General features: G+C 43.1%; 1 protein-coding gene across 1 annotated transcript in view; it reads right to left on the bottom strand.

The window, feature by feature from the left end:
• Positions 1 to 1250: 1250 nt before the first annotated feature.
• The window catches only part of LOC126365976 (lipopolysaccharide-induced tumor necrosis factor-alpha factor homolog), a 52878-nt gene continuing 29186 nt past the window's right edge, over positions 1251 to 24942 (bottom strand). The window contains exons 3-4 of the mRNA XM_050008784.1: positions 21729 to 21867; positions 1251 to 1474 (exon numbers count right to left, since the gene is read on the bottom strand). Of these exons, the coding sequence (XP_049864741.1) occupies positions 1372 to 1474; positions 21729 to 21867 (242 nt within the window). The 3' untranslated portion in view covers positions 1251 to 1371. The remainder of the gene's footprint in view (positions 1475 to 21728; positions 21868 to 24942) is intronic.

Here is a 24942-nt window from a genome sequence, read left to right as displayed (position 1 = left end):
GCATGCGCGAACAGTCAAGATAAAAGAATTGAACTATAGTAGTCCACCTTATACCACAGTCCTATCTCTTCACCGACCAACCTTTCCCCCTTCAACAACTGACTTCCTATACCATGGCATGACCTACCAGTTTCTAGTGACAGCAAAGTATTTTCACATAGCAGTTTGCCAGCAACATGTTTAAATGTGCACTTATTTTATTTCATTGTACGTTTTATTATTACTGTTTTTAACCACCAGTGCGAAACGTCATCCATTGTATTTCTCCAATGATCCATTTCAGTTTTCGCCTTTAAGTTTTAAATTCAGTGTATATATCTCCGCTACCTGTTTCCTGGTTTTTCAACTACTTTACTTTTCTGTTTTCCATTGGCTGAAGACCCAGTTGCCTGTACCACCGACAGCCCACCACCTCGCCCATATAGGTCGCGAGGGGAGAGGGAGAAGGATAAAATAACAATAAAGAAGAAAAATCAGCCCCGGCAGTCAGTGGTTTTACTACTGACGAAGATGGCGGGGATAGCCATCGATAGCTCAAGAATTTCAGTCGAACTGATATGGCTTGGAAACCGAAAAGATTTTATTCAGTCGTGCCACCACAAAAGACTCCAAGCACACAGTTCTTATTTTACTCTCCACGTGTATTATCTATGCTGTAACTGTCATGTTGTAGTGTCAGTACATACTAACTGGAAATTTATTTGCAATGTGACCACAAGTTCGTAAGAATCCATCTTTACATCTTTTAGTTTCCTGTATCAAAGTACTCACCATTTCATCTCCGGTGGATTTATTTTTTTAATATGACATAAAATAGACAATTTCCCGAAATGAAATGCAAAAGAGAGCATCGGATCACTTCAGTGCACGAATGTATTTACAAAAATTAAACACAATCTGTCTTTTTAGCAGTGTTGGCTTCACAATATAAGCTTCGAATATGAAACACTGGTTTTAATTGCATAAGCAGTTTCGTAATATAAAAATACTCTCTTTAGAAATTAAACATTTTGTACTTGATAGTGACTGCATACAAATATTTTGTGTATATTGATGATGCTAATACAGATTCTGGCTGAGCGTAAATAACTAAAGATTTCGGAAATCTCTGTGGCTGCCACAAATATTTCTATACATTATTAAAATCGTTAGTATATGATCATTTACTACGATAGTTTCACCCTCGGTTTCTGTTTGCTTTATAGTAGCTTTAGAAAGGAAATTTTGACTGACGAATGGCTCACTAAGAATTTGCAAACAATAAATATTTATTAACGGCCATACAGTTGCAGTGTCATAAACACCAAATTCATGCGTTTCTGTAACAATAATTAATAAAAATTTTACATATTTTGTGTTATCACGAACACATCATTTGTCATACGTGCCAATATAAGCACCACAGTTAGGGCAGTAGTGTATCTTGCTTTTGCAGCTGTCCATACAGTAAGGAATCCACATGCAACACAGGCCTCTGAAACAGAAATGCACCATAATCAGTACATTAAGATATGTGAACAAAGATAATTGCAAAGTAGAGAAAGTTATTATATGAATGTACTGTATTTTTACAACAGAGAAGAGCACACAGATTTTTCAGAGGTACGAGTACAGGATCGGCATACTGAACCATTCATATTACATATGTATGTTATAAAAACTATGTTAGCGCAGAAGCAGCTTTAATGAACAATAAATCTGTAGGTTATGTCGAACGAAAGGAAATGCTCGCACAGCGACACTTACATGAAATCGCATAATGTAGTAGTGAACATGTAATCCAAAACACTTAACGACTGCTGTGGCTGTCAAGGTTCAAAGACAGCGGTAAACGTTATGCAACTTTAGTTTTTCTAGATGAAGTCTGCTGACATTTGCGTTAAGTTGAACCGCGACGTACACTGTGTGATCAAAAGTATCCGGACACCCCCAAAAACATACGTCTTTCATATTAGGTGCATTGTGCTGTCACCTACTGCCAGGCCAGGTACTCCATATCAGCGACCTCAATAGTCATTAGACATCGTGAGAGAGCAGAATGGGGCGCTACGCGAAACTCAGCGACTTCGAACGTGGTCAGGCGATTGGGTGTCACTTGTGTCATACGTCCGTACGCGAGATTTCCACACTCCTAAACATCCCTAGATCCGCTATTTCCGATGTGATAGTGAAGTGGACACGTACAGCACAAAAGCGTACAGGCCGACCTTGTCTGTTGACTGACAGAGACCACCGACAGTTGAAGAGGGCCGTAAAGTGTAACAGGCAAACGTCTACCCAGGACATCACATAGGAATTCGAGACTGCATCACGATCCAGTGCATGTACTATGACAGTTAGGCAGGAGGTGAGAAAACTTTGTCTTCATGGTCCAGCCGCTGCTCATAAGCCACACATCAAGCCGGTAAATGCCAAACGACGCCTCGCTTGGTGCAAAAAGCGTCAACATTGGACGATTGAACAGTAATAAAAACGTTGTGTGGAGTGACGAATCACGGTACACTAAGTGGCGATACGATGACAGAGTGTGCGCGCGGCAAATGCCGGGTGAACGTCATCTCCCAGAGTGTGTAGTGCCAACAGTAAAATTCGGGGACGGCGGTGTTATGATTTGGTGGTGTTTTTAGTGGAGGGGACATGCATCCCTTGTTGTTTTGGGTGACACTATCACAGCACAGGCCTACACTGATGTTTTAAGCACCTTCTTGCTTCCCACTGCTGAAGAGCATGTCGGGGATGGCGACTGCATCTTCCAATACGACCAAGCACCTGCTCATAACCCACGGCCTGTGGCGGTTACACGACAATAACATCCCTGTAGTGGACGGGATTGCACAGAGTCCTGGTCTGAATCCTATACAAGACCTTTTGGATGTTATGGAACGCTGACTTTATGCCAGGTTTCACCAAGCGACATTGATACCACTCCTCAGCGCAGCACTCCATGAAGCATGGCCTGCCATTCCCCAAGAAACCTTCCAGCACCTGACTGAACGTATGCGTCCGAGAGCGGACGCTGTCGTCAAGGCTAAGGGAGGGCCAATACCATATTGAACTCCAGAATTACCGATGGAGGGCTTCACGAACTTGTAAGTAATTTTCAGCCAGGTGTCCGGATACTTTTGATCACATAGCGTATCTCCATACGGAAATGAAAAGGGCTATTGATGTGTGGTTTTCACAAAATGGATTGGTAGTCAGGGGCTCGTATTGTTAGCCAATAAACAGAATGCAATAATATTTTGAAACTATATTTCTTGTGCAAACATACGCTTTTTTAAATGGAACAATGCCTATTGACATTAAAAAATTAAAATTAGTGGCGTTTGTTGCAACATTCTAGTGAAAGTTGTTTGTTTTGAAAAGTTTCCACACCAACACTTGTTTGTGCCGTTTAACCTGCGTAGTTGCTAGGTACGATGTTGTCTTGAGTGCCTACAGTGTTTTCGTGTGTTCCTCGGTGCACTGCAATTTGACAGTCCAAGCAGTAAATAGTGAGTGGATGATAGGATTTACCAGAGCAGAAAAAGCCGACATGCTTTGGAGAGGGAGGGGGGGGGGGGGGGTAGGAAGAAAGCAGTTGATTTTTGTATGGTGTATAAGGGAAGATATCCCAACAGACATCAACCGTCTAGGGAATTATTTATCAGCCTCTTCAACAGTTACGTGAAAGAGGTAGCGTAACACCTGCACAACGTAACAGTAAGTTGCTGCTGTTGCAGTTGATCTGCACTTTAGCTACTGTACAGTCGTACGAGGAAGTGGCGTATGTCAGCCAAGTGTACTACGCATTCTCCATTACTATCACATCTCTCTCCATCAAGAGCTGCTTGGAAACGATTATGAGAATCGTGTTAACGTCTGTACATGGGTGATAAGATAGGATACTCCAGATGTATCAAGTATCTTGTTTACTGATGAAGCCACATTTACCAATCATGGCCGGATAAACCACCGAGACTTACACTATGGGTCTGCTGACAATCTTCATTGGCAGGTGGAACGTCAGCGTCCACGGAATGTAAGCGTGTGGTGTGGGATATTGAACCATCAGTTCATAGGCCAGTTTTTCATAGACGGAAATCTCGATATTCACAAGTGTCGCAGCCTCATAACAGATTATCTTCCACGGACGCTAGAACATGTTCCCTCGTTGCCTAGGAGGAAACTACAGCACGTCATCACGAACAGTTTCCAAATCCAGAATGAGATTTTCACTCTGCAGCGGAGTGTGCGTTGATATTAAACTTCCTGGCAGGTTAAAACTGTGTGCCGGACCGAGACTCGAACTCAGGAGCTTTGCCTTTCGCGGGCAAGTGCTCTACCAGGTTCGCAGGAGAGCTTCTGTTAAGATTGGAATGAAGGAGACGAGGTACTGGCAGAAGTAAAGATGTGAGGACGGGGCGTGAGTCGTGCTTGGGTAGCTCAGTTGGTAGAGGTCTTGCCCGCGAAAGGCAAAGGCCCCTAGTTCGAGTCTCGGTCCGGCACACAGTTTTAATCTTGTTTCCAAATCGCTTGATTGGATACAGAGTACCTGGACCTTGCCCAGCTCCTTCCCCAGATTTGATGCAAGTAAATTTTTTTCTGTGGGTGAAGTTGAAAGATGCTTTCTGCATTGGGAATCCAACTACAACTGAAAATCCTATATTCACTTTTATCTGTGATTTACTGAATGCATTTTAAAAAGAGTTTCATACGCTAGACATGTTTTTTGATTTAACTGAGGCGTTTGACTGAGTCGATCACAAAATACGGTTCCAGAGGGTGGACCATTATAGAATACGGGGAGGAGTTCACAACTGGTTCACCTCTTACTTTAAGAACAGACAGCAAATGGTCATTCCTCACATTATTCAGAATGGCTATGATGTGGGGTTGGAGTAGAGTATGGTTAAATGAGGGGTGCTCCAGGGACAAATACTGGGTCCTTTTAGTGTTACAGGTGGATCTAAAATATTTCTGTTTGATCATGACACTAGCTTGGTAGTAGAGGATGTTGTATGCAACGCTGACATTGTTTCAAATAGTGCAGTTTAAGACATAAGTTCTTGGTCTGTATAAAATAAACTAACTTTAAATCACAGTAGACTCACTTTTTACAGTTTCTAACACACAATTCAGCAAAATCTGACGTTTTAGTCTCACAGAATGGCCACATGATTAGTGAGCCTGAAAAGTTCAAATTTCTAGGTGTTCAGATGTAGTAAACTGTCGTGGAAAGCCCATATTCAGGACCTTGTCCAAAGACTTAATGCTGCGATTTTTACCATTAGAACAGAATCTGAAGTAAGTAATAATTCGACACGAAAAGTAATCTACTTTGCCTATTTTCGTTCGCTTATGACGTATGGTATTATATTTTGGGGTCACTCTTCCCATTGTCAAAGAAGAAATATGGCTCAGAAACGGGCGGTACAGGCAGTAAGTGGTGTAAGTTCGCCAATCCCTTGTCGATCCCTGTTCATTACTCTGGGTATTCTGAGATTGGCCTCTTGGTATATGTATTCTTTAACGTGGTTTTTCACAACAATATCAGCTTATTCCCATGAATTAACAGCTTTCACCCAGTTAATATTAGGCAGAAATCCAATCAGAATTTGTACCGCACTTCGTTGACTCTTGTGCAGAAAGGCGTGCAGTATACTGCTGCATTAATTTTCAGCAATGTACTACAAGTATTCAAATATCTTGGCAGTAATCCACGCCCTTTCAAATTTAAACTGAAGAGTTTCCTCAGGGGCCACTCATTCTATTCTGGAGAAGGGTTCCCTGAAAAATTAAGCTGACTCTTGTGTGGTATATTGTTGATTGCGTTTATATAAACTTATAGCTTCTCTTTCTAGGATTCATAAGCATTTCATTCTATCTGTTATTATTTTTCTGTTGTAATTTCAGATACTAACGCGGTCCATGACCATGGCGATAAGCTCCTCCCTTTGGTCCTACGGAACTAGACTTCAGCTGATGACATGCAACTACATAGTACTGCAGCCTGCTCAGACATCTCTTCTGAACTGGTAGCACGTGTGCAGCAGACGTTCCAGACCAGGCTCGAGGTTTGTATAGGCGCAATAGGAGGTTATTTTGAACACAACCTTTGAGGGTCAGTTGTCTCGTTAGTAGTCAGAATCCACGTAACTAGTGTACGCACTTCAGTTGTTCTCTAGTGTGTGCTACCACGATATTTCGCAAACGACTCGCACTTGAGTCCTGCAACAGACACCACTGACATTCTAATATACTCCACTTTTAGTTTGTTAATGTCAATAAGCGTTGTCCCATTTAAAAAGTGTACTTTTGCACAAGAAATACTCTTTCTGAGTATTTTTACAATCTGGTTATTGGCTAACTACATGAACCTCTGACTACCAATCCATTCTCAATCCATTCTGTGAAAACTGTACATCAATAGTACAGATTCCCGTATGGAGGACATAGTGAAGCAGCTGAATGGGTTGAAAATAAATAAATCGCCAGGTCCTGATGGGATTCCAATTCGGTTTTACATAGAGTACTCTACTGCATTGGCTCCTTACTTAGCTTGCATGTATCGCGAATCTCTTGCCCAATGTAAAGTCCCGAGCGACTAGAGAAAAGCGCAGGTGACGCCTGTATATAAGAAGAGTAGATGGACGGATCCTCAAAATTACAGACCAATATCCTTAACATCAGTTTGTTACAGGATTCTCGAACATATTCTCAGTTCGAATATAATGAATTTCCTTGCGACAGAGAAGTTGCTGTCCATGCATCAGCACGGCTTTAGAAAGCATCGCTCCTGCGAAACGCAACTCTCCCTTTTTTCACATGATATCTTGCGAACCATGGATGAAGGATATCAGACGGATGTCTTATTCCTTGACTTCCAGAAAGCGTCTGACTCGGTGCCCCACTGCAGACTCTTAACTAAGGCACGAGCAAATGGGCTTGGTTCCCAAGTATGTGAGTGGCTCGAAGACTTCTGAAGTCATCGAACCCAGTACGTTGTCCTCGATGGTGAGTGTTTATCGGAGGTGAGGGTGTCATCTGGAGTGCCGCAGGGAAGTGTGGTAGGTCCGCTGTTGTTTTCTATCTACATAAATGATCTTTTGGATAGGGTGGATAGCAATGTGCGGCTGTTTGCTGATGATGCTGTGGTGTACGGGAAGGTGTCGTCGTTGAGTGACTGTAGGAGGATACAAGATGACTTGGACAGGATTTGTGATTGGTGTAAGGAATGGCAGCTAACTCTAAATATAGATAAATGTAAATTAATGCAGATGAATAGGAAAAAGACTCCTGTAATGTTTGAATACTGCATTAGTAGTGTAGCGCTTGACACAGTCACGTCGATTAAATATTTGGGCGTAACACTGCAGAGCGATATGAAGTGGGACAAGCATGTTGTGTCAGCTGTGGGGAAGGCGGATAGTCGTACCGATAGAAGTACCAAATTAAAAAATGCCGTAGAAATGTCCAAGCAAACACCACTTTCTGTTGCAAGCGAAACTTGAATATAAATTACATAAAGTAAAATCGCGCCTCAGTATCTTTTGAAAATAACTGTTTTTATATCTGTAAAGCAGACCAAGTTGTAAATATGTTTCATTACATACGACTGACAATATTTTGTATAAACATAAAAAATCTCGTATGGTGGCTTAAATATGTGATTTTGACAGAATAATTTTAAATACCTCCCCCCATGAACCATGGACCTTGCCGTTGGTGGGGAGGCTTGCGTGCCTCAGCGATACAGATGGCCGTACAGTAGGTGCAACCACAACGGAGGGGTATCTGTTGAGAGGCCAGACAAACGTGTGGTTCCTGAAGAGGGGCAGCAGCCTTTTCAGTAGTTGCAGGGGCAACAGTCTGGATGATTGACTGATCTGGCCTTGAAACATTAACCAAAACGGCCTTGCTGTGCTGGTACTGCGAACGGCTGAAAGCAAGGGGAAACTACAGCCGTAATTTTTCCCGAGGACATGCAGCTTTACTGTATGATTAAATGATGATGGCAACCTCTTGGGTAAAATATTCCGGAGGTAAAATAGTCCCCCATTCGGATCTCCGGGCGGGGACTACTCAGGAGGATGTCGTTATCAGGAGAAAGAAAACTGGCGTTCTACGGATCGGAGCGTGGAATGTCAGATCCCTTAATCGGGCAGGTAGGTTAGAAAATTTAAAAAGGGAAATGGATAGGTTAAAGTTAGATATAGTGGGAATTAGTGAAGTTCGGTGGCAGGAGGAACAAGACTTCTGGTCAGGTGACTACAGGGTTATAAACACAAAATCAAATAGGGGTAATGCAGGAGTAGGCTTAATAATGAATAGGAAAATAGGAATGCGGGTAAGCTACTACAAACAGCATAGTGAACGCATTATTGTGACCAAGATAGATACGAAGCCCACACCTACTACAGTAGTACAAGTTTATATGCCAACTAGCTCTGCAGATGATGAAGAAATTGAAGAAATGTACGATCAAATAAAAGAAATTATTCAGATAGTGAAGGGAGACGAAAATTTAATAGTAATGGGTGACTGGAATTCGAGTGTAGGAAAAGGGAGAGAAGGAAACATAATAGGTGAATATGGATTGGGGCTAAGAAATGAAAGAGGAAGCCGCCTAGTAGAATTTTGCACAGAGCACAACTTAATCATAGCTAACACTTGGTTTAAGAATCATGAAAGAAGGTTGTATACGTGGAAGAACCCTGGAGATACTAAAAGGTATCAGATAGATTATATAATGGTAAGACAGAGATTTAGGAACCAGGTTTTAAGTTGTAAGACATTTCCAGGGGCAGATGTGGACTCTGACCACAATCTATTGGTTATGACCTGTAGATTAAAACTGAAGAAACTGCAAAAATGTGGGAAATTAAGGAGATGGGACCTGGATAAACTGAAAGAACCAGAGGTTGTACAGAGTTTCAGGGAGAGCATAAGGGAACAATTGACAGGAATAGGGGAAAGAAATACAGTAGATGAAGAATGGGTAGCTCTGAGGGATGTAGTAGTGAAGGCAGCAGAGGATAAAGTAGGTACAAAGACGAGGGCTGCTAGAAATCCTTGGGTAACAGAAGAAATATTGAATTTAATTGATGAAAGGAGAAAATATAAAAATGCAGTAAATGAAGCAGGCAAAAAGGAATACAAACGTCTCAAAAATGAGATCGACAGGAAGTGCAAAATGGCTAAACAGGGATGGCTAGAGGACAAATGTAAGGATGTAGAAGCTTATCTCACTAGGGGTAAGATAGATACAGCCTACAGGAAAATTAAAGAGACCTTTGGAGAGAAGAGAACCATGTGTATGAATATCAAGAGCTCAGATGGCAGCCCAGTTCTAAGCAAAGAAGGGAAGGCAGAAAGGTGGAAGGAGTATATAGAAGGTTTATACAAGGGCGATGTACTTGAGGACAATATTATGGAAATAGAAGAGGATGTAGATGAAGACGAAATGGGAGATACGATACTGCGTGAAGAGTTTGACAGAGCACTGAAAGACCTGAGTCGAAACAAGGCCCCCGGAGTAGACAACATTCCATTAGAACTACTGACGGCCTTGGGACAACCAGTCCTGACAAAACTCTACCAGCTGGTGAGCAAGATGTATGAGACAGGCGAAATACCCTCAGACTTCAAGAAGAATATAATAATTCCAATCCCAAAGAAAGCAGGTGCTGACAGATGTGAAAATTACCGAACTATCAGTTTAATAAGCCACGGCTGCAAAATACTAACGCGAATTCTTTACAGACGAATGGAAAAACTGGTAGATGCAGACCTCGGGGAGGATCAGTTTGGATTCCGTCGAAATGTTGGAACACGTGAGGCAATACTGACCTTACGACTTATCTTAGAAGAAAGATTAAGAAAAGGCAAACCAGCGTTTCTAGCATTTGTAGACTTAGAGAAAGCTTTTGACAATGTTGACTGGAATGCTCTTTTTCAAATTCTAAAGGTGGCAGGGGTAAAATACAGGGAGCGAAAGGCTATTTATAATTTGTACAGAAACCAGATGGCAGTCATAAGAGTTGAGGGGCATGAAAGGGAAGCAGTGGTTGGGAAAGGAGTGAGACAGGGTTGTAGCCTCTCCCCGATGTTATTCAATCTGTATATTGAGCAAGCAGTAAAGGAAACAAAAGAAAAATTTGGAGTAGGTATTAAAATTCATGGAGACGAAGTAAAAACTTTGAGGTTCGCCGATGACATTGTAATTCTGTCACAGACGGCAAAGGACTTGGAAGAGCAGTTGAACGGAATGGACAGTGTCTTGAAAGGAGGATATAAGATGAACATTAACAAAAGCAAAACGAGGATAATGGAATGTAGTCAAATTAAATCGGGTGATGCTGAGGGAATTAGACTAGGAAATGAGACACTTAAAGTAGTAAAGGAGTTTTGCTATTTAGGAAGTAAAATAACTGATGATGGTCGAAGTAGAGAGGATATAAAATGTAGACTGGCAATGGCAAGGAAAGCGTTTCTGAAGAAGAGAAATTTGTTAACATCGAATATAGATTTATGTATCAGGAAGCGTTTCTGAAAGTATTTGTTTGGAGTGTAGCCATGTATGGAAGTGAAACATGGACGATAACTAGTTTGGACAAGAAGAGAATAGAAGCTTTCGAAATGTGGTGCTACAGAAGAATACTGAAGATAAGGTGGATAGAGCACGTAACTAATGAGGAGGTATTAAATAGGATTGGGGAGAAGAGAAGTTTGTGGCACAACTTGACTAGAAGAAGGGATCGGTTGGTAGGACATGTTTTGAGGCATCAAGGGATCACAAATTTAGCATTGGAGGGCAGCGTGGAGGGTAAAAATCGTAGAGGGAGACCGAGAAATGAGTACACTAAGCAGATTCAGAAGGATGTAGGTTGCAGTAGGTACTGGGAGATGAAGCAGCTTGCACAGGATAGAGTAGCATGGAGAGCTGCATCAAACCAGTCTCAGGACTGAAGACAACAACAACAACAACAATTTTAAATACCTTTAATACATTGTTCCATAAAAAACTTGCTTCAGTATCTCTTTTGGTAAAACAGTTAAGAGTATTAGCCATACAACAAACACGTGCCCCACCGCATGCTATCATTTGTCGAGGACATCGCTTCAGTACATTGAACCGTTGAGGAAATAAAAAGGGTGCAACTTTTAGCTAATTCACAAATTATGTCATCCTGATGCAGACAACTTGGAGTACTGGCCAGAGGTTGTTTTTGTAAGCAATACCATGATAAAGTTATATAACAGTGAAATTTCTGCTGGAGATTGACCTCTCTTGGGCGTGACGTATTCCTTCCAGCAGAACACAAATCTTTTATTTAAGAAGGAAAATTGCCAAACAGCCGTGCGATTTTAGAAGTTATTTTGTTTCATTTTCACAACCAGTTTCGGTAATTCAGTATGCCATCTTCAGTCCCCATATGCATCTCCTCTATATACATTAATACGTGTAGATATTGGCATATTGGAACCAGCATCATCTGGATGTCGTGAGTTCGTATTTCAAGTGCATCCTTCGAAGATTTGACAACAACTCTTGACGATGGCATATTGAACAGCTGAAACTGGTTAGAAAATAAAATAAAATAACTTTTCAAATCACATAGTAGTTTGCCGATTTTCCTTGCTACAATGTTTGTCCGCTGTCTCGCGTCCACAGTCGATCAGCAAGGTAAATCTTGTAGTTGACTCTTCCTTCGTCTTCGTCTAAGGCAGGCCGTTCCAACGCTGTCTCAAGGAGCACAGGCTCTCGTGCTGGTCCTCAGCACTCCTTTGGTCACGGGCAAGTAGTGTAGGCCACGTGGGGGACTTCCCGCAGTACGAACCTGGTTCACTGCCAGGCCACTTGGAGCGCTGCAAGTTAATCAATAGCTGTCTGTTTATTGTTCGTATTCTATATTATTTTTCTTCCATTTTTTGTCGCATAAAATGGATAACCATGTTAGCACTTTTAATAGAACTGGTATTTACCTTTATTACACCATGTCACGGAATGTATGTAATTCGTCTTTGAATGGTGTCGCTTCTCGCCACTGAGTACCATGTATTTAACTGTGGTTTGTAGAATATGGATGGCAACAAGTCCTCACCAATGAGAATTTTGAAGGGCACCGTTAAATGCGAGGAAATATGAAACACAAGCGCAAACAAAACTAAAGTAGTATATAAGCAAAATACATACAATGCTTTTTAATACAGCAGTTCACACACGGACACGTAAACAGTAACAAGTAAGTGAGAGTCTACAGAACACCATGCGACGAAATTAGGTTTTGCTTTGTATGAAACAAAAACAAATATGCTAACATTCACCCCACCTCACATTACGAAAGTAAGCGCAAATTGAGCAGAATAAAAATAACATCTTTACGATGCAACTTACAGAGTGCAGTACACACAAGAAGGCTGTAATTGGGAAGAAAATATAATGAAACAACCTCCTGTGATACGTCTTGTCAGATGATTTTTAAGCTTTGACATTTGCTAAAGTGCAATTATTTCCGCATAATAGTGGCCACACGGTCAAAACTGAAATATCCGTTTTTAAAAATAAATAATTTTAGAGTGGAAAGGCAGCCATGGTATCAATTGCAAAAATTTTACACGACTTTGACCCCCAACTACTAGAAGTTAATCTTAGTTTCCGATTGAGAGTTCTTGAATATCGGGTAACCAAAAAGTCAGTATAAATTTGAAAACTGAATAAATCACGGAATAATGTAGATAGAGAGGTACAAATTGACACACATGCTTGGAATGACATGGGGTTTTATTAGAACCAAAATAATACAAACTTCCAAAAAATAACCGCTTCATCTGATCAGAATAGCAATAATTAGCATAACAAAGTAAGACAAAGCAAAAACGATGTTCTTTAGAGGAAATGCTCAATATGTCCACCATCATTCCTCAACAATAGCTGTAGTCGAGAAATATTGTTGTGAACAACACTGTAAAGCATGTCCGGAGTTATGGTGAGGCATTGGCGTCGGATGTTGTCTTTCAGCATCCCTAGAGATGACGGTCGATCACGATACACTTGTGACGCAGGTAACACCAAAGCCAATAATCGCACGGACTGAGGTCTGGAGACCTGGGAGGCCAAGCATGACGAAAGTTGCGGCTCAGCACACGATCATCACCAAATGAAGTGAGCAAGAGATCTTTCACGCGCCTCGCAATACTTTGCTTTTTTTTTTTTTTTTTTGGTTCTACTAAACCCCATGTCATTCCAGGCACGTGTGTCAATTTTTACCTCTCTGTCTACATTATTCCGTGGTTTATTGAGTTTTCAAATTTATACTGACTTTTTGATCACCCCGTATATTAATTTGCAAGGTAACAGAAATGTTTCCAGTTATACAGTTAACCACCAGACTACCTGGTCCACCTACAAAGTATACATAAAAAGTACACTAATCAAAAAAAGTTCTTCTTCACCGCGGTTCCCAGAATTCCTGAAGATAGACGTTGACTGTGGATATTTTAACACAGACACAGTCCCTTTGACTATTCATAGATGTCACTATGTTGTTGTTGTTGTGGTCTTCAATCCTGACACTGGTCTGATGCAGTTCTCCATGCTACTCTATCCTGTGCAAGCTTCATCTTCCAGTACCTACTGCAACCTACATCCTTCTGAATCTGCTTGGTGTATTCATCTCTTTGTCTCCCTCTACGATTTTTACCCTCTACGCTGCCCTCCAATACTAAATTGGTGATCCCTTGATGCCTCAGAACATGTCCCACCAACCGATCCCTTCTTCTAGTCAAGTTGTGCCACAAACTTCTCTTCTCCCCAATCCTATTCAACAGCTCCAAATTAGTTATGTGATCTACCCATATAATCTTCAGCATTCTTCTGTAGCACCACATCTAGAAAGCTTCTATTCTCTTCTTGTCTAAACTATTTATCGTCCATGTTTCACTTCCATAAATGGCTACACTCCATACAAATACTTTCAGAAACGACTTCCTGACACTTAAATCTATACTCTGTGTAAACAAATTTCTCATCTCCAGAAACGCTTTCCTTACCACTGCCAGTCTACATTTTATATCCTCTCTACTTCGACCATCATCAGCTATTTTGCTCCCCAAATAGCAAAACTCATTTAGTACTTTAAGTGTCTCATTTCCTAATCTAATACCCTTAGCATCACCCGACTTAATTCGACTACACTCCATTATCCTCGTTATGCTTTTGTTGATGTTCATCTTATTTCCTCCTTTCAAGACACTATCCATTCCGTTCAACTGCTCTTCCAAGTCCTTTGCTGTCTCTGACTGAATTACAATGTCATCGGCGATCCTCAAAGTTTTTATTTCTTCTCCTTTGATTTTAATACCTACTCCGAATTTTTCTTTTCTTTCCTTCGCTGCTTGCTCAATATACAGATTGAATAACATTGGGAAGAGGCTACAACCCTGTCTCACTCCCTTCCCAACCACTGTTTCCCTTTCATGCCTCTCAACTCTTATAACTGCCATCTGGTTTCTATATAAATTGTAAATAGCCTTTTGCTCCCTGTATTTTACCCCTGTCACCTTTAGAATTCGAAAGAGAGTGTTCCAGTCAACATTGTCAAAAGCTTTCTCTAAGTCTACTAATGCTAGAAACGTAGGTTTGCCTTTCCTTAATATTTCTTCTAAGATAAGTCGTAAGGTCAGTATTGCCTCACGTGTCCCAGTATTTCTACGGAATCCAAGCTGATCTTCCCCGAGGTCGGCTTCTACTAGTTTTTTCCATTCGCCTGTAAAGAATTCGTGTTAGTATTTTGCAGCCGTGACTTATTAAACTGATAGTTCGGTAATTTTCACATCTGTCAACACCTGATTTCTTTGGGATTGGAATTATTATATTCTTCTTGAAGTCTGAGGGAACTTCGCCTGTCTCATACATCTTGCTCACCAGCTGGTAGAGTTTTGTCAGGACTGGCTCTCCCAAGGCCGTCAGTAGTTCCAATGGAATGTTGTCTACTCCCAGGGCCTTGTTTCGACTCAGGCCTTTCAGTGCTTTGTCAAACTTCACGCAGTATTGTATCTCCCATTTCATCTTCATCTACATCCTCTTCCATTTCCATAATACTGTCCCCAAGTACATCGCCCTTGTATAGACCTTCTATATACTCCTTCCACCTTTCTGCTTTCCCTTCTTTGCTTAGAACTGGGTTTCCATCTGAGCTCTTAATATTCATACAAGTGGTTCTCTTTTCTCCAAAGGTCTCTATAATTTTCCTGTAGGTAGTATCTATCTTACCCCTTGTGAGACAAGCCTCCACATCCTTACATTTATCCTCTTGCCATCCCTGCTTTGCCATTTTGCACGTCCTGTCGATCTCATTTTTGAGACGTTTGTATTGCTTGTTGCCTGCTTCATTTACTGCATTTTTATATTTTCTCCTTTCATCAATTAAATTCAATATTTCTTTTGTTACCCAAGGATTTCTACTAGCCCTCGTCTTTTTACCTACTTGATCCTCTGCTGCCTTCACTACTTCATCCCTTAAAGCTACCCATTCTTCTTCTACATATTTCTTTCCCCCATTCATGCCATTTGTTCCCTTACGCACTCCCTGAAACTCTGTACAACCTCTGGTTTAGTCAGTTTATCCATGACTAATCTCCTTAAATTTCCACCTTTTTGCAGTTTCTTCAGTTTTAATCTGCAGTTCATAACCAATAGATTGTGGTCAGAGTCCACATCTGCCCCTGGAAATGCCTTACACTTTAAAACCAGGTTCCTAAATCTCTGTCTTACCATTATACCTGCAGTTCATAACCAATAGATTGTGGTCAGAGTCCACATCTGCCCCTGGAAATGTCTTACAACTTAAAACCTGGTTCCTAAATCTCTGTCTTACCATTATATAATCTATCTGAAATCTGTCAGTATCTCCAGGCTTATTCCATGTGTAAAACTTTTTTTAATGATTCTTGAACCAATTGTTAGCTATGATTAAGTTGTGTTCTGTGCAAAATTCTACCAGGCGGCTTCCTCTTTCATTTCTTAGCCCCAATCCATATTCACCTACTACGTTTTCTTCTCTCCCTTTTCCTACTGATGAATTCCAGTCACCCATGACTATTAAATTTTCGTCTCCCTTCACCATCTGAATAATTGCTTTTATTTCGTAATACATTTCTTCAATTTCTTCGTCATCTGCTGAGCTAGTTGGCATATAAAATTGAACTACTGTAGTAGGCGTGGTCTTCGTGTCTATCTTGGCCACAATAAGGCGTTCACTATGATGTTTGTAGTAGCTTACCGGCATTCCTATTTTTTTATTCATTATAAAACCTACTCCTGCATTACCCCTATTTGACTTTGTATTTATAACCCTGTATTCGCCTGCCACCGAACTTCACTAATTCCCACTATATCTAACTTTAATCTATCCATTTCCCTTTTTAAATTTTCTAACCTACCTGCCCGATTGAGGGATCTGACATTCCACGCTCCGATCCGTAGAACACCAGTTTTCTTTCTCCTGATAACGACTTCCTCCTGAGTAGTCCCCGCCTGGAGATCCGAATGGGGGACTACTTTACCTCCGAAATATTTTACCCAAGAGGACGCCATCATCATTTAATCACACAGTAAAGCTGCATGCCCTGAGGAAAAATTACAGCTGTAGTTTCCCTTGCTTTCAACAGTTTGCAGTACCAGCACAGCGAGGCTGTTTCGGTTAGTGTTACAAGGCCAGATCAGTCAATCATCCAGACTGTTGCCCGTGCAACTACTGAAAAGGCTGCTGCCCCTCTTCAGGAACCACGCATTTGTCTGGCCTCTCAACAGATACCCCTCCGTTGTGGTTGCACCTACTGTACGGCTATCTGTATCGCTGAGGCACGCAAGCCTCCCCCCACCGGCAAGGTCCATGGTTCATTGTGAGGGGGGGGGGGGGGGGGGGGGAGATGTCACTAAACTCGCGCAAAGATGTAAACAACCATGCACGAGCAGCACCTATTAGACGGAGGGGGTCCAACAGCCGATCAATTCCAGTAATTCTACAAGGAAGGAGGTACAGGGTACGTGTTGTCTGTCGTTCAACCATGCCTAGACGTTCAATACCGCGGTTCGATAGCGTCCGCATTGTTACTTTGTGCCAGGAAAGGCCCTCAATAAAGAAAGTGTCCAGGCGTCTCGGAGTGAACCAAAGCTATGTTGTTCGGTTATGGAAGAGGTACAGAGACAGGAACTGTCGATGACATGCCTCGCTCAGGCCCCCCAAGGGCTACTACTGCAGTGCATGACCGCTACCTACGGACTGTGGCTCGGAGGAACCCTGACGGCAATGCCACATGTTGAATAATGCTCTTTGTGCAGCCACAGGACGTCGTGTTACAACCTAAACTGCCCGCAATAGGCTGCATGATGCGCAATCTCACTCCCGACGTCCATGGCGAGATCCATGTTTGTAACCACGACACCATGCAGCGCGTACAGATGGGTCCAACAACATGCCGAATGGACCCCTCAGGATTGGCATCACGTTATCTTCACCGAGGAGCGTCGCATTTGCCTTCAACCAGACTATCGTCGGAGACGTGTTTGGAGCCAATCCGGTCAGACTGAATGCCTTAAACACACATTCGAGCGAGTGCAGCAAGGTGGAAGTTCCCTGCTGTTTTGGAGTGTCATTATGTGAGGCCGACGTACGCCGCTGGTGGTCATGGAAGGAGCCGTATTGGATGTACGATACGTGAATGCCATCCTCCAACCGATAGTGCAACCATATCGGCAGCGTATTGGCGAGGCACTCGTCTTCATGGACGACAATTCGCGCCCCCATCGGGCACATCTTGTACTGACTTGCTTCTGGATAACAACATCGGTCCACTAGAGTGGCTGGCATGTTCTCTAGACATGAACCCTATCGAACATGCCTCGAATAGACTGAAAAGGGCTGTTTTTGGACGACGTGACCCACCAACCACTCTGAGGGATCGCCGCCGTATCGCCGTTGAGGAGTGGGACGATCTGGACCAACAGTGCCTTGATCAAATTGAGAATAGTGCGCCACGACGAATACAGCATGCATCAATGCGAGAGGATGTACTACTGGGCATTAGAGACGTGGCTTTCATGAGCAATAAAAAGGGCGGATATGATGATTACGTTGATCTCTAATCCAATTTTCTGTACCGGTTCCAGAACTCTAGGGACCGAGGTCATGCAAAACTTTTTTTATGTGTGTATATGACGTAGTTTTCGTAGTGGAAGAGTTTTTCCGAACTGCTTTGTAATTCACCATCCTGTACTATATTCTCAAATTCATAACGTAAGCAATTTCCTAGAGAATCCTCCGTTGACCATCCTAATTTGGTATATACAACAATTACCACTATATAGGCCTAATTCAATTGTTTTGTGTTAAAAAACTACTTGAAAAATTGCATCAGAGGTTTGCTTTTCTGTAGCCTACACAACGGCGAAGTGGAATCATAAACAGTGCACACTAACGCCTTGTGGCTGATTCATGAAGCTCTGTAAGCATCATAAAAATGGGGAATATTGTCAAATGGTCAATACTTGAGCTCACACGTTCAGTATGTATTGATCTACATCTACATCTACATCCATACTCCGCAAGCCACCTGACGGTGTGTGGCGGAGGATACCTTGAATACCTCTTTCGGTTCTCCCTTCTCTTCCAGTCTTGTATTGTTCGTGGAAAGAAGGATTGTCGGTATGCTTCTGTGTGGGCTCTAATCTCTCTGATTTTATGCTCCTGGTCTCTTCGCGAGACATACGTAGGAGGGAGCAATATACTGCTTGACTCTTCGGTGAAGGTATGTTCTCGAAACTTTAACAAAACCCCGTACCGAGCTTCTGGGCGTTTCTACTGCAATCTTCCACTGGAGTTTATCTATCATCTCCGTAACGCTTTCGCGATTACTAAATTATCCTGTAACGAAGCACGCTGCTCTCCGTTGGATCTTCTCTATCTCTTCTATCTACCCTATCTGGTACGGATGCCAAACTGCTGAGCAGTATTCAAGCAGTGGGCGAACAAGCGTACTGTAACCTACTTCCTCTATTTTCTGATTGCATTTCCTTAGGATTCTTCCACTGAACCTTAGTCTGGCATCTGCTTTACCAACGATCAACTTTATATGATCATTCCATTTTAAATCACTCCTAATGCGTACTCCGAGATAATTTATGGAATTAACTGCTTCCAGTTGCTGACCTGCTATTTTGTAGCTAAATGATAAGGGGTCTTTCTTTCTATGTATTCGCAGCACGTAACACATGTCTACGTTGAGATTCAATTGCCATTCCCTGCACCATGCGTTAATTCGCTGCAGATCCTCCTGCATTTCAGTACAATTTTCCATTGTTACAACATCTCGATACACCACAGCATCATCTGCAAAAAGCCTCAGTTAACTTCCGATGTCATACACAGGGTCATTTATGTATTTTGTGAATAGCAACGGTCCTATGACACTCCCCTGCGGCACACCTGAAATCACTCTTACTTCGGAAGACTTCTTTACATTGAGAATGACACGCTGCGTTCTGTTATCTAGGAACTCTTCAATCCAATCACACAATTGGTATGATAGTCCATATGCTCTTACTTTGTTCATTAAACGACTGTGGGGAACTGCATCGGACGCCTTGCGGAAGTCAAGAAACACGGCATCTACCTGTGAACCCGTGTCTCGTGGACGAATAGCGCGAGCTGGATTTCACACGATCGTCTTTTTCGAAACCCATGCTGATTCCTTCAGAGTAGATTTCTAGTCTCCAGAAAAGTCATTATACTAGAACATAATACGTGTTCCAAAATTCTACAACTGATCGACGTTAGAGATATAGGTCTATAGTTCTGCAATGCTGAGAACACATTGAAGACCATCAATATTTCTAATACCGACAATAGGTCAATACGCGCTCACAGACGGTTAATACAGGGTGGTACAAAAATGTAGGGTCAAACTTTCAGGAAACATTCCTCACGCACAAAGAAAGAAAATATGTTATGTGGACATGAGTCCGGAAACGCTTACTTTCCATGTTAGAGCTCATTTTATTACTTCTCTTCAACTCACGTTAATAATGGAATGGAATGGAATTTCTTCTTTTCAAATCACATTAATCATGGAATTGAGTCACACAGCAACAGAACGTACCAGCGTTACTTCAAACATTTTGTAACAGGAAATGTTCAAAATGTCCTCCGTTAGCGAGGATACATGCATCCACCCTCCGTCACATGGAATCCCTAATGCGCTGATGCAACCCTGGAGAATGGCGTATTGTATCACAGCCGTCCACAATACGAGCACGAAGATCCTCTACATTCGGTATCGGGGTTGCGTAGACAAGAGCTTTGAAATGCTCCCATAAATAGAAGTCAAGAGGGTTGAGGTCAGGAGAGTGTGGAGGCCATGGAATTGGTCCGCCTCTACCAACCCATCGGTCACCGAATCTGTGTTGAGAAGCGTACGAACACTTCGACTGAAATGTGCAGGAGCTCCATCCTGCATGAACCACATGTGGTGTCGTACTTGTAAAGGCACATGTTCTAGCAGCACAGGTAGAGTATCCCGTATGAAATCATGATAACGTGTACCATTGAGCATAGGTGGAAGAACATGGAGCCCAATCAAGACATCACCAACAATGCCTGCGCAAACGTTCACAGAAAATCTGTGTTGATGACGTGATTGCACAATTGCGTGCGGATTCTCGTCAGCCCACACATGTTGATTGTGAAATTTTACAGTTTAATCACGTTGGAATGAAGCCTCATCCGTAAAGAGAACATTTGCACTGAAACGAGGATTGACACATTGTTGGATGAGCCATTCGCAGAAGTGTACTCGTGGAGGTCAATCAGTTGCTGATAGTGCCTGCACACGCTGTACATGGTACGGAAACAACTGGTTCTCCCGTAGCACTCTCCATACAGTGACGTGGTCAACGTTACCTTGTACAGCAGCAACTTCTCTGACGCTGACATTAGAGTTATCGTCAACTGCACGAAGAATTGCCTCGTCTATTGTAGTGTCCTCGTCGTTCTAGGTCTTCCCCTGTCACGAGTCATAGGCTGGAGTGTTCCGTGCTCCCTAAGACGCCGATCAGTTGCTTCGAACGTCTTCCTGTCTGGACACCTTCGTTCTGGAAATCTGTCTCGATACAAACGTACCGCGCCACGGCTATTGCCCCGTGCTAATCCATACATAATATGGGCATCTGCCAACTCCGCATTTGTAAACATTGCACTGACTGCAAAACCTCGTTCGTGATGAATACTAACCTGTTGATGCTACGTACTGATGTGCTTGATGCGAGTACTGTACAGCAATGAGTCGCATGTCAACACAAGCACCGAACTCAACATTACCTTCCTTCAATTGGGCTAACTGGCGGTGAATCGAGGAAGTACAGTAAATACTGTCGAAACTAAAATGAGCTCTAACATTGAAATTAAGCGTTTCCGGACACATGTCCACATAACATCTTTTCTTTATTTGTGCGTGAGGAATGTTTCCTGAAAGGTTGGCCGTACCTTTTTGTAACACCCTGTATATTGATGGTCTGACAGTATTACTGAGCGTGTGAAGGCCTGTTAATATGTTACTTCCGAAGTTTAAACGTCGTTTGCGTTTAGAAAACAGCACTATCAGAAAAAAGCAGATCGATAACTGCGAAATGCTAGAGTAAGGAAAGCAAGATAAAGCAGCGAGCGGCAACAGATGTAAGAGCGCCTTACCCCACCAGACACAAGACGCAGGCGATGCAGTGTGTCCTGCTGTTGCTGACGGCGTCCACCCGGGTCTTCACGGAAGCGTGGCAGAAGGGGCACACCAGGGAGCACGACTCAGGCCCGATCAGCACCTCAGTCGCCACCACTGCACAAGACACCAAACACACGACCTCACCAACTGCAAGCGATCAGAAGCTTTTGAAATGGCAGACCATAAGATTCTGCTGTCGACGCTTGTGAAGTCTGCGGTCTACCCAACGGCTGGATCAGTTCCTTAATGAGTAATCTTTTGGGAGAATTGAGCATCAAGCACACTAATATAAATGTTGAAATTACACTCCTGGAAATGGAAAAAAGAACACATTGACACCGGTGTGTCAGACCCACCATTCTTGCTCCGGACACTGCGAGAGGGCTGTACAAGCAATGATCACACGCACGGCACAGTGGACACACCAGGAACCGCGGTGTTGGCCGTCGAATGGCGCTAGGTGCGCAGCATTTGTGCACCGCCGCCGTCAGTGTCAGCCAGTTTGCCGTGGCATACGGAGCTCCATCGCAGTCTTCAACACTGGTAGCATGCCGCGAAGCGTGGACGTGAACCGTATGTGCAGTTGACGGACTTTGAGCGAGGGCGTATAGTGGGCATGCGGGAGGCCTGGTGGACGTACTGCCGAATTGCTCAACACGTGGGGCGTGAGGTCTCCACAGTACATCGATGTTGTCGCCAGTGGTCGGCGGAAGGTGTACGTGCCCGTCGACCTGGGACCGGACCACAGCGACGCACGGATGCACGCCAAGACCGTAGGATCCTACGCAGTGCCGTACGGGACCGCACCGCCACTTCCCAGCAAATTAGGGACACTGTTGCTCCTGCGGTATCGGCGAGGAACATTCGCAACCGTCTCCATGAAGCTGGGCTACGGTCCCGCACACCGTTAGGCCGTCTTCCGCTCACGCCCCAACATCGTGCAGCCCGCTTCCAGTGGTGTCGCGAAGGCGTGAATGGAGGGACGAATGGAGACGTGTCGTCTTCAGCGATGAGAGTCGCTTCTGCCTTGGTGCCAATGATGGTCGTATGCGTGTTTGGCGCCGTGCAGATGAGCGCCACAATCAGGACTGCATACGACCGAGGCACACAGGGCCAACACCCGGCATCATGGTGTGGGGAGCAATCTCCTACACTGGCCGTACACCTCTGGTGATCGTCGAGGGGACACTGAATAGCGCACGGTACATCCAAACCGTCATCGAACCCATCGTTCTACCATTCCTAGACCGGCAAGGGAACTTGTTGTTCCAACAGGACAATGCACGTCCGCATGTATCCCGTGCCACCCAACGTGCTCTAGAAGGTGTAAGTCAACTACCCTGGCCAGCAAGATCTCCGGATCTGTCCCCCATTGAGCATGTTTGGGACTGGATGAAGCGTCGTCTCACGCGGTCTGCACGTCCAGCACGAACGCTGGTCCAACTGAGGCGCCAGGTGGAAATGGCATGGCAAGCCGTTCCACAGGACTACATCCAGCATCTCTATGATCGTCTCCATGGGAGAATAGCAGCCTGCATTGCTGCGAAAGGTGGATATACACTGTACTGGTGCCGACATTGTGCATGCTCTGTTGCCTGTGTCTATGTGCCTGTGATTCTGTCAGTCTGATCATGTGATGTATCTGACCCCAGGGATGTGTCAATAAAGTTTCCCCTTCCTGGGACAATGAATTCACGGTGTTCTTATTTCAATTTCCAGGAGTGTATTTCTGAACACATATCAGAGTAAACTCTAATTAAATTTGGTGTAGCTGTGGTTGGGCAGGGAGTGAGACAGGGTTGGAGCCCCTCCCCGATGTTATTAAATCTATATATTGAGCAAGCAGTGAAGGAAACAAAAGAAAAATTCGGATTAGGTATTAAAATCCATGGAGAAGAAATAAAAACTTTGAGGTTTGCCGATGACATTGTAATCCTGTCAGCGACAGCAAAGGACTTGGAAGAGCAGTGGAACGGAATGGATAGTGTCTTGAAAGGAGGACATAAGATGAACATCAACAAAAGCAAAACGAGGATAATGGAATGTAGTCGAATTAAATCGGGTGATGCTGAGGGAATAGGATTAGGAAATGAGACACTTAAAGTAGTAAAGGAGTTTTGCTATTTGGGGAGCAAAATAACTGATGATGGTCGAAGTAGAGAGGATATAAAAGGTAGACTGTCAATGGCAAGGAAAGCTTTTCTGAAGAAGAGAAATTTGTTAACATCGAGTATAGATTGTCAGGAAGTCATTTCTGAAAGTGTTTGTAAGGAGTGTAGCCATGTATGGAAGTGAAACATGGACGATAAATAGTTCGGACAAGAAGAGAATAGAAGCTTTCGAAATGTGGTACTACAGAAGAATGATGAAGATTAGATGGGTAGATCACATAACTAATGAGGAGGTATTGAATAGGTTTGGGGAGAAGAGGAGTTTGTGGCACAACTTGACTAGAAGAAAGGATCAGCTGGTAGGACATGTTCTGAGGCATCGAGGGATCACCAATTTAGTATTGGAGGGCAACGTGGAGGGTAAAAATCGTAGAGGGAGACCAAGAGATGAATACACTAAGCAGATTCAAAAGGATGTAGGTTGCAGTAGGTACCGAGAGATGAAGAAGCTTGCACAGGTTAGAGTAGCATGGGGAGCTGCTTCAAACCAGGGCTGAAGACCATAACAACAACAACAACAACCTGAAAGCTCGGAAACGTACCACTTCTGTTCCTTTACGCATCAATAATCTGAGCTTAAATGTGGACGCCCATAAAGCTGTCACATTAGCAGAAAACACACATAGTTCTATTAAAATGGGGAAACAAGAAAGAGTTACAGGTACTAGTAAACACTGTCACAAAGCAACTTAACTACTGGGCGCAGAATAACCACCTTAAAGCAAACAAAGAAATCTCGCGATGCTTCGGACAAGCATACGTACATGCTTCGGACAAGGAAATCCTGAAATTGAGAAAAGCAGAAAACAGTAAAGGGTGCATATCACACCTACTTTAATTCTCGCCTTAAATTATGGGTCACATTTTGGGAAACTATGAAGCAGCTATCTGCAAGTTCAGGCTGCAACAAATTGTCGTTAGGATAGTGTTCGGATATAAACATAGAGATTCATCTAGAGCAATGTTTAAGAACTTACGTACTACTCCTTTACCGTGTATCTACGTAAAGGAAACCTTT

Source organism: Schistocerca gregaria, chromosome 1 (assembly GCF_023897955.1).
Source record: "Schistocerca gregaria isolate iqSchGreg1 chromosome 1, iqSchGreg1.2, whole genome shotgun sequence".
Classification (NCBI taxonomy): domain Eukaryota; kingdom Metazoa; phylum Arthropoda; class Insecta; order Orthoptera; family Acrididae; genus Schistocerca; species Schistocerca gregaria.
The sequence above is the reverse complement of the archived record's forward strand: the minus strand, read 5'-3'. Positions and strand labels throughout refer to the sequence as shown.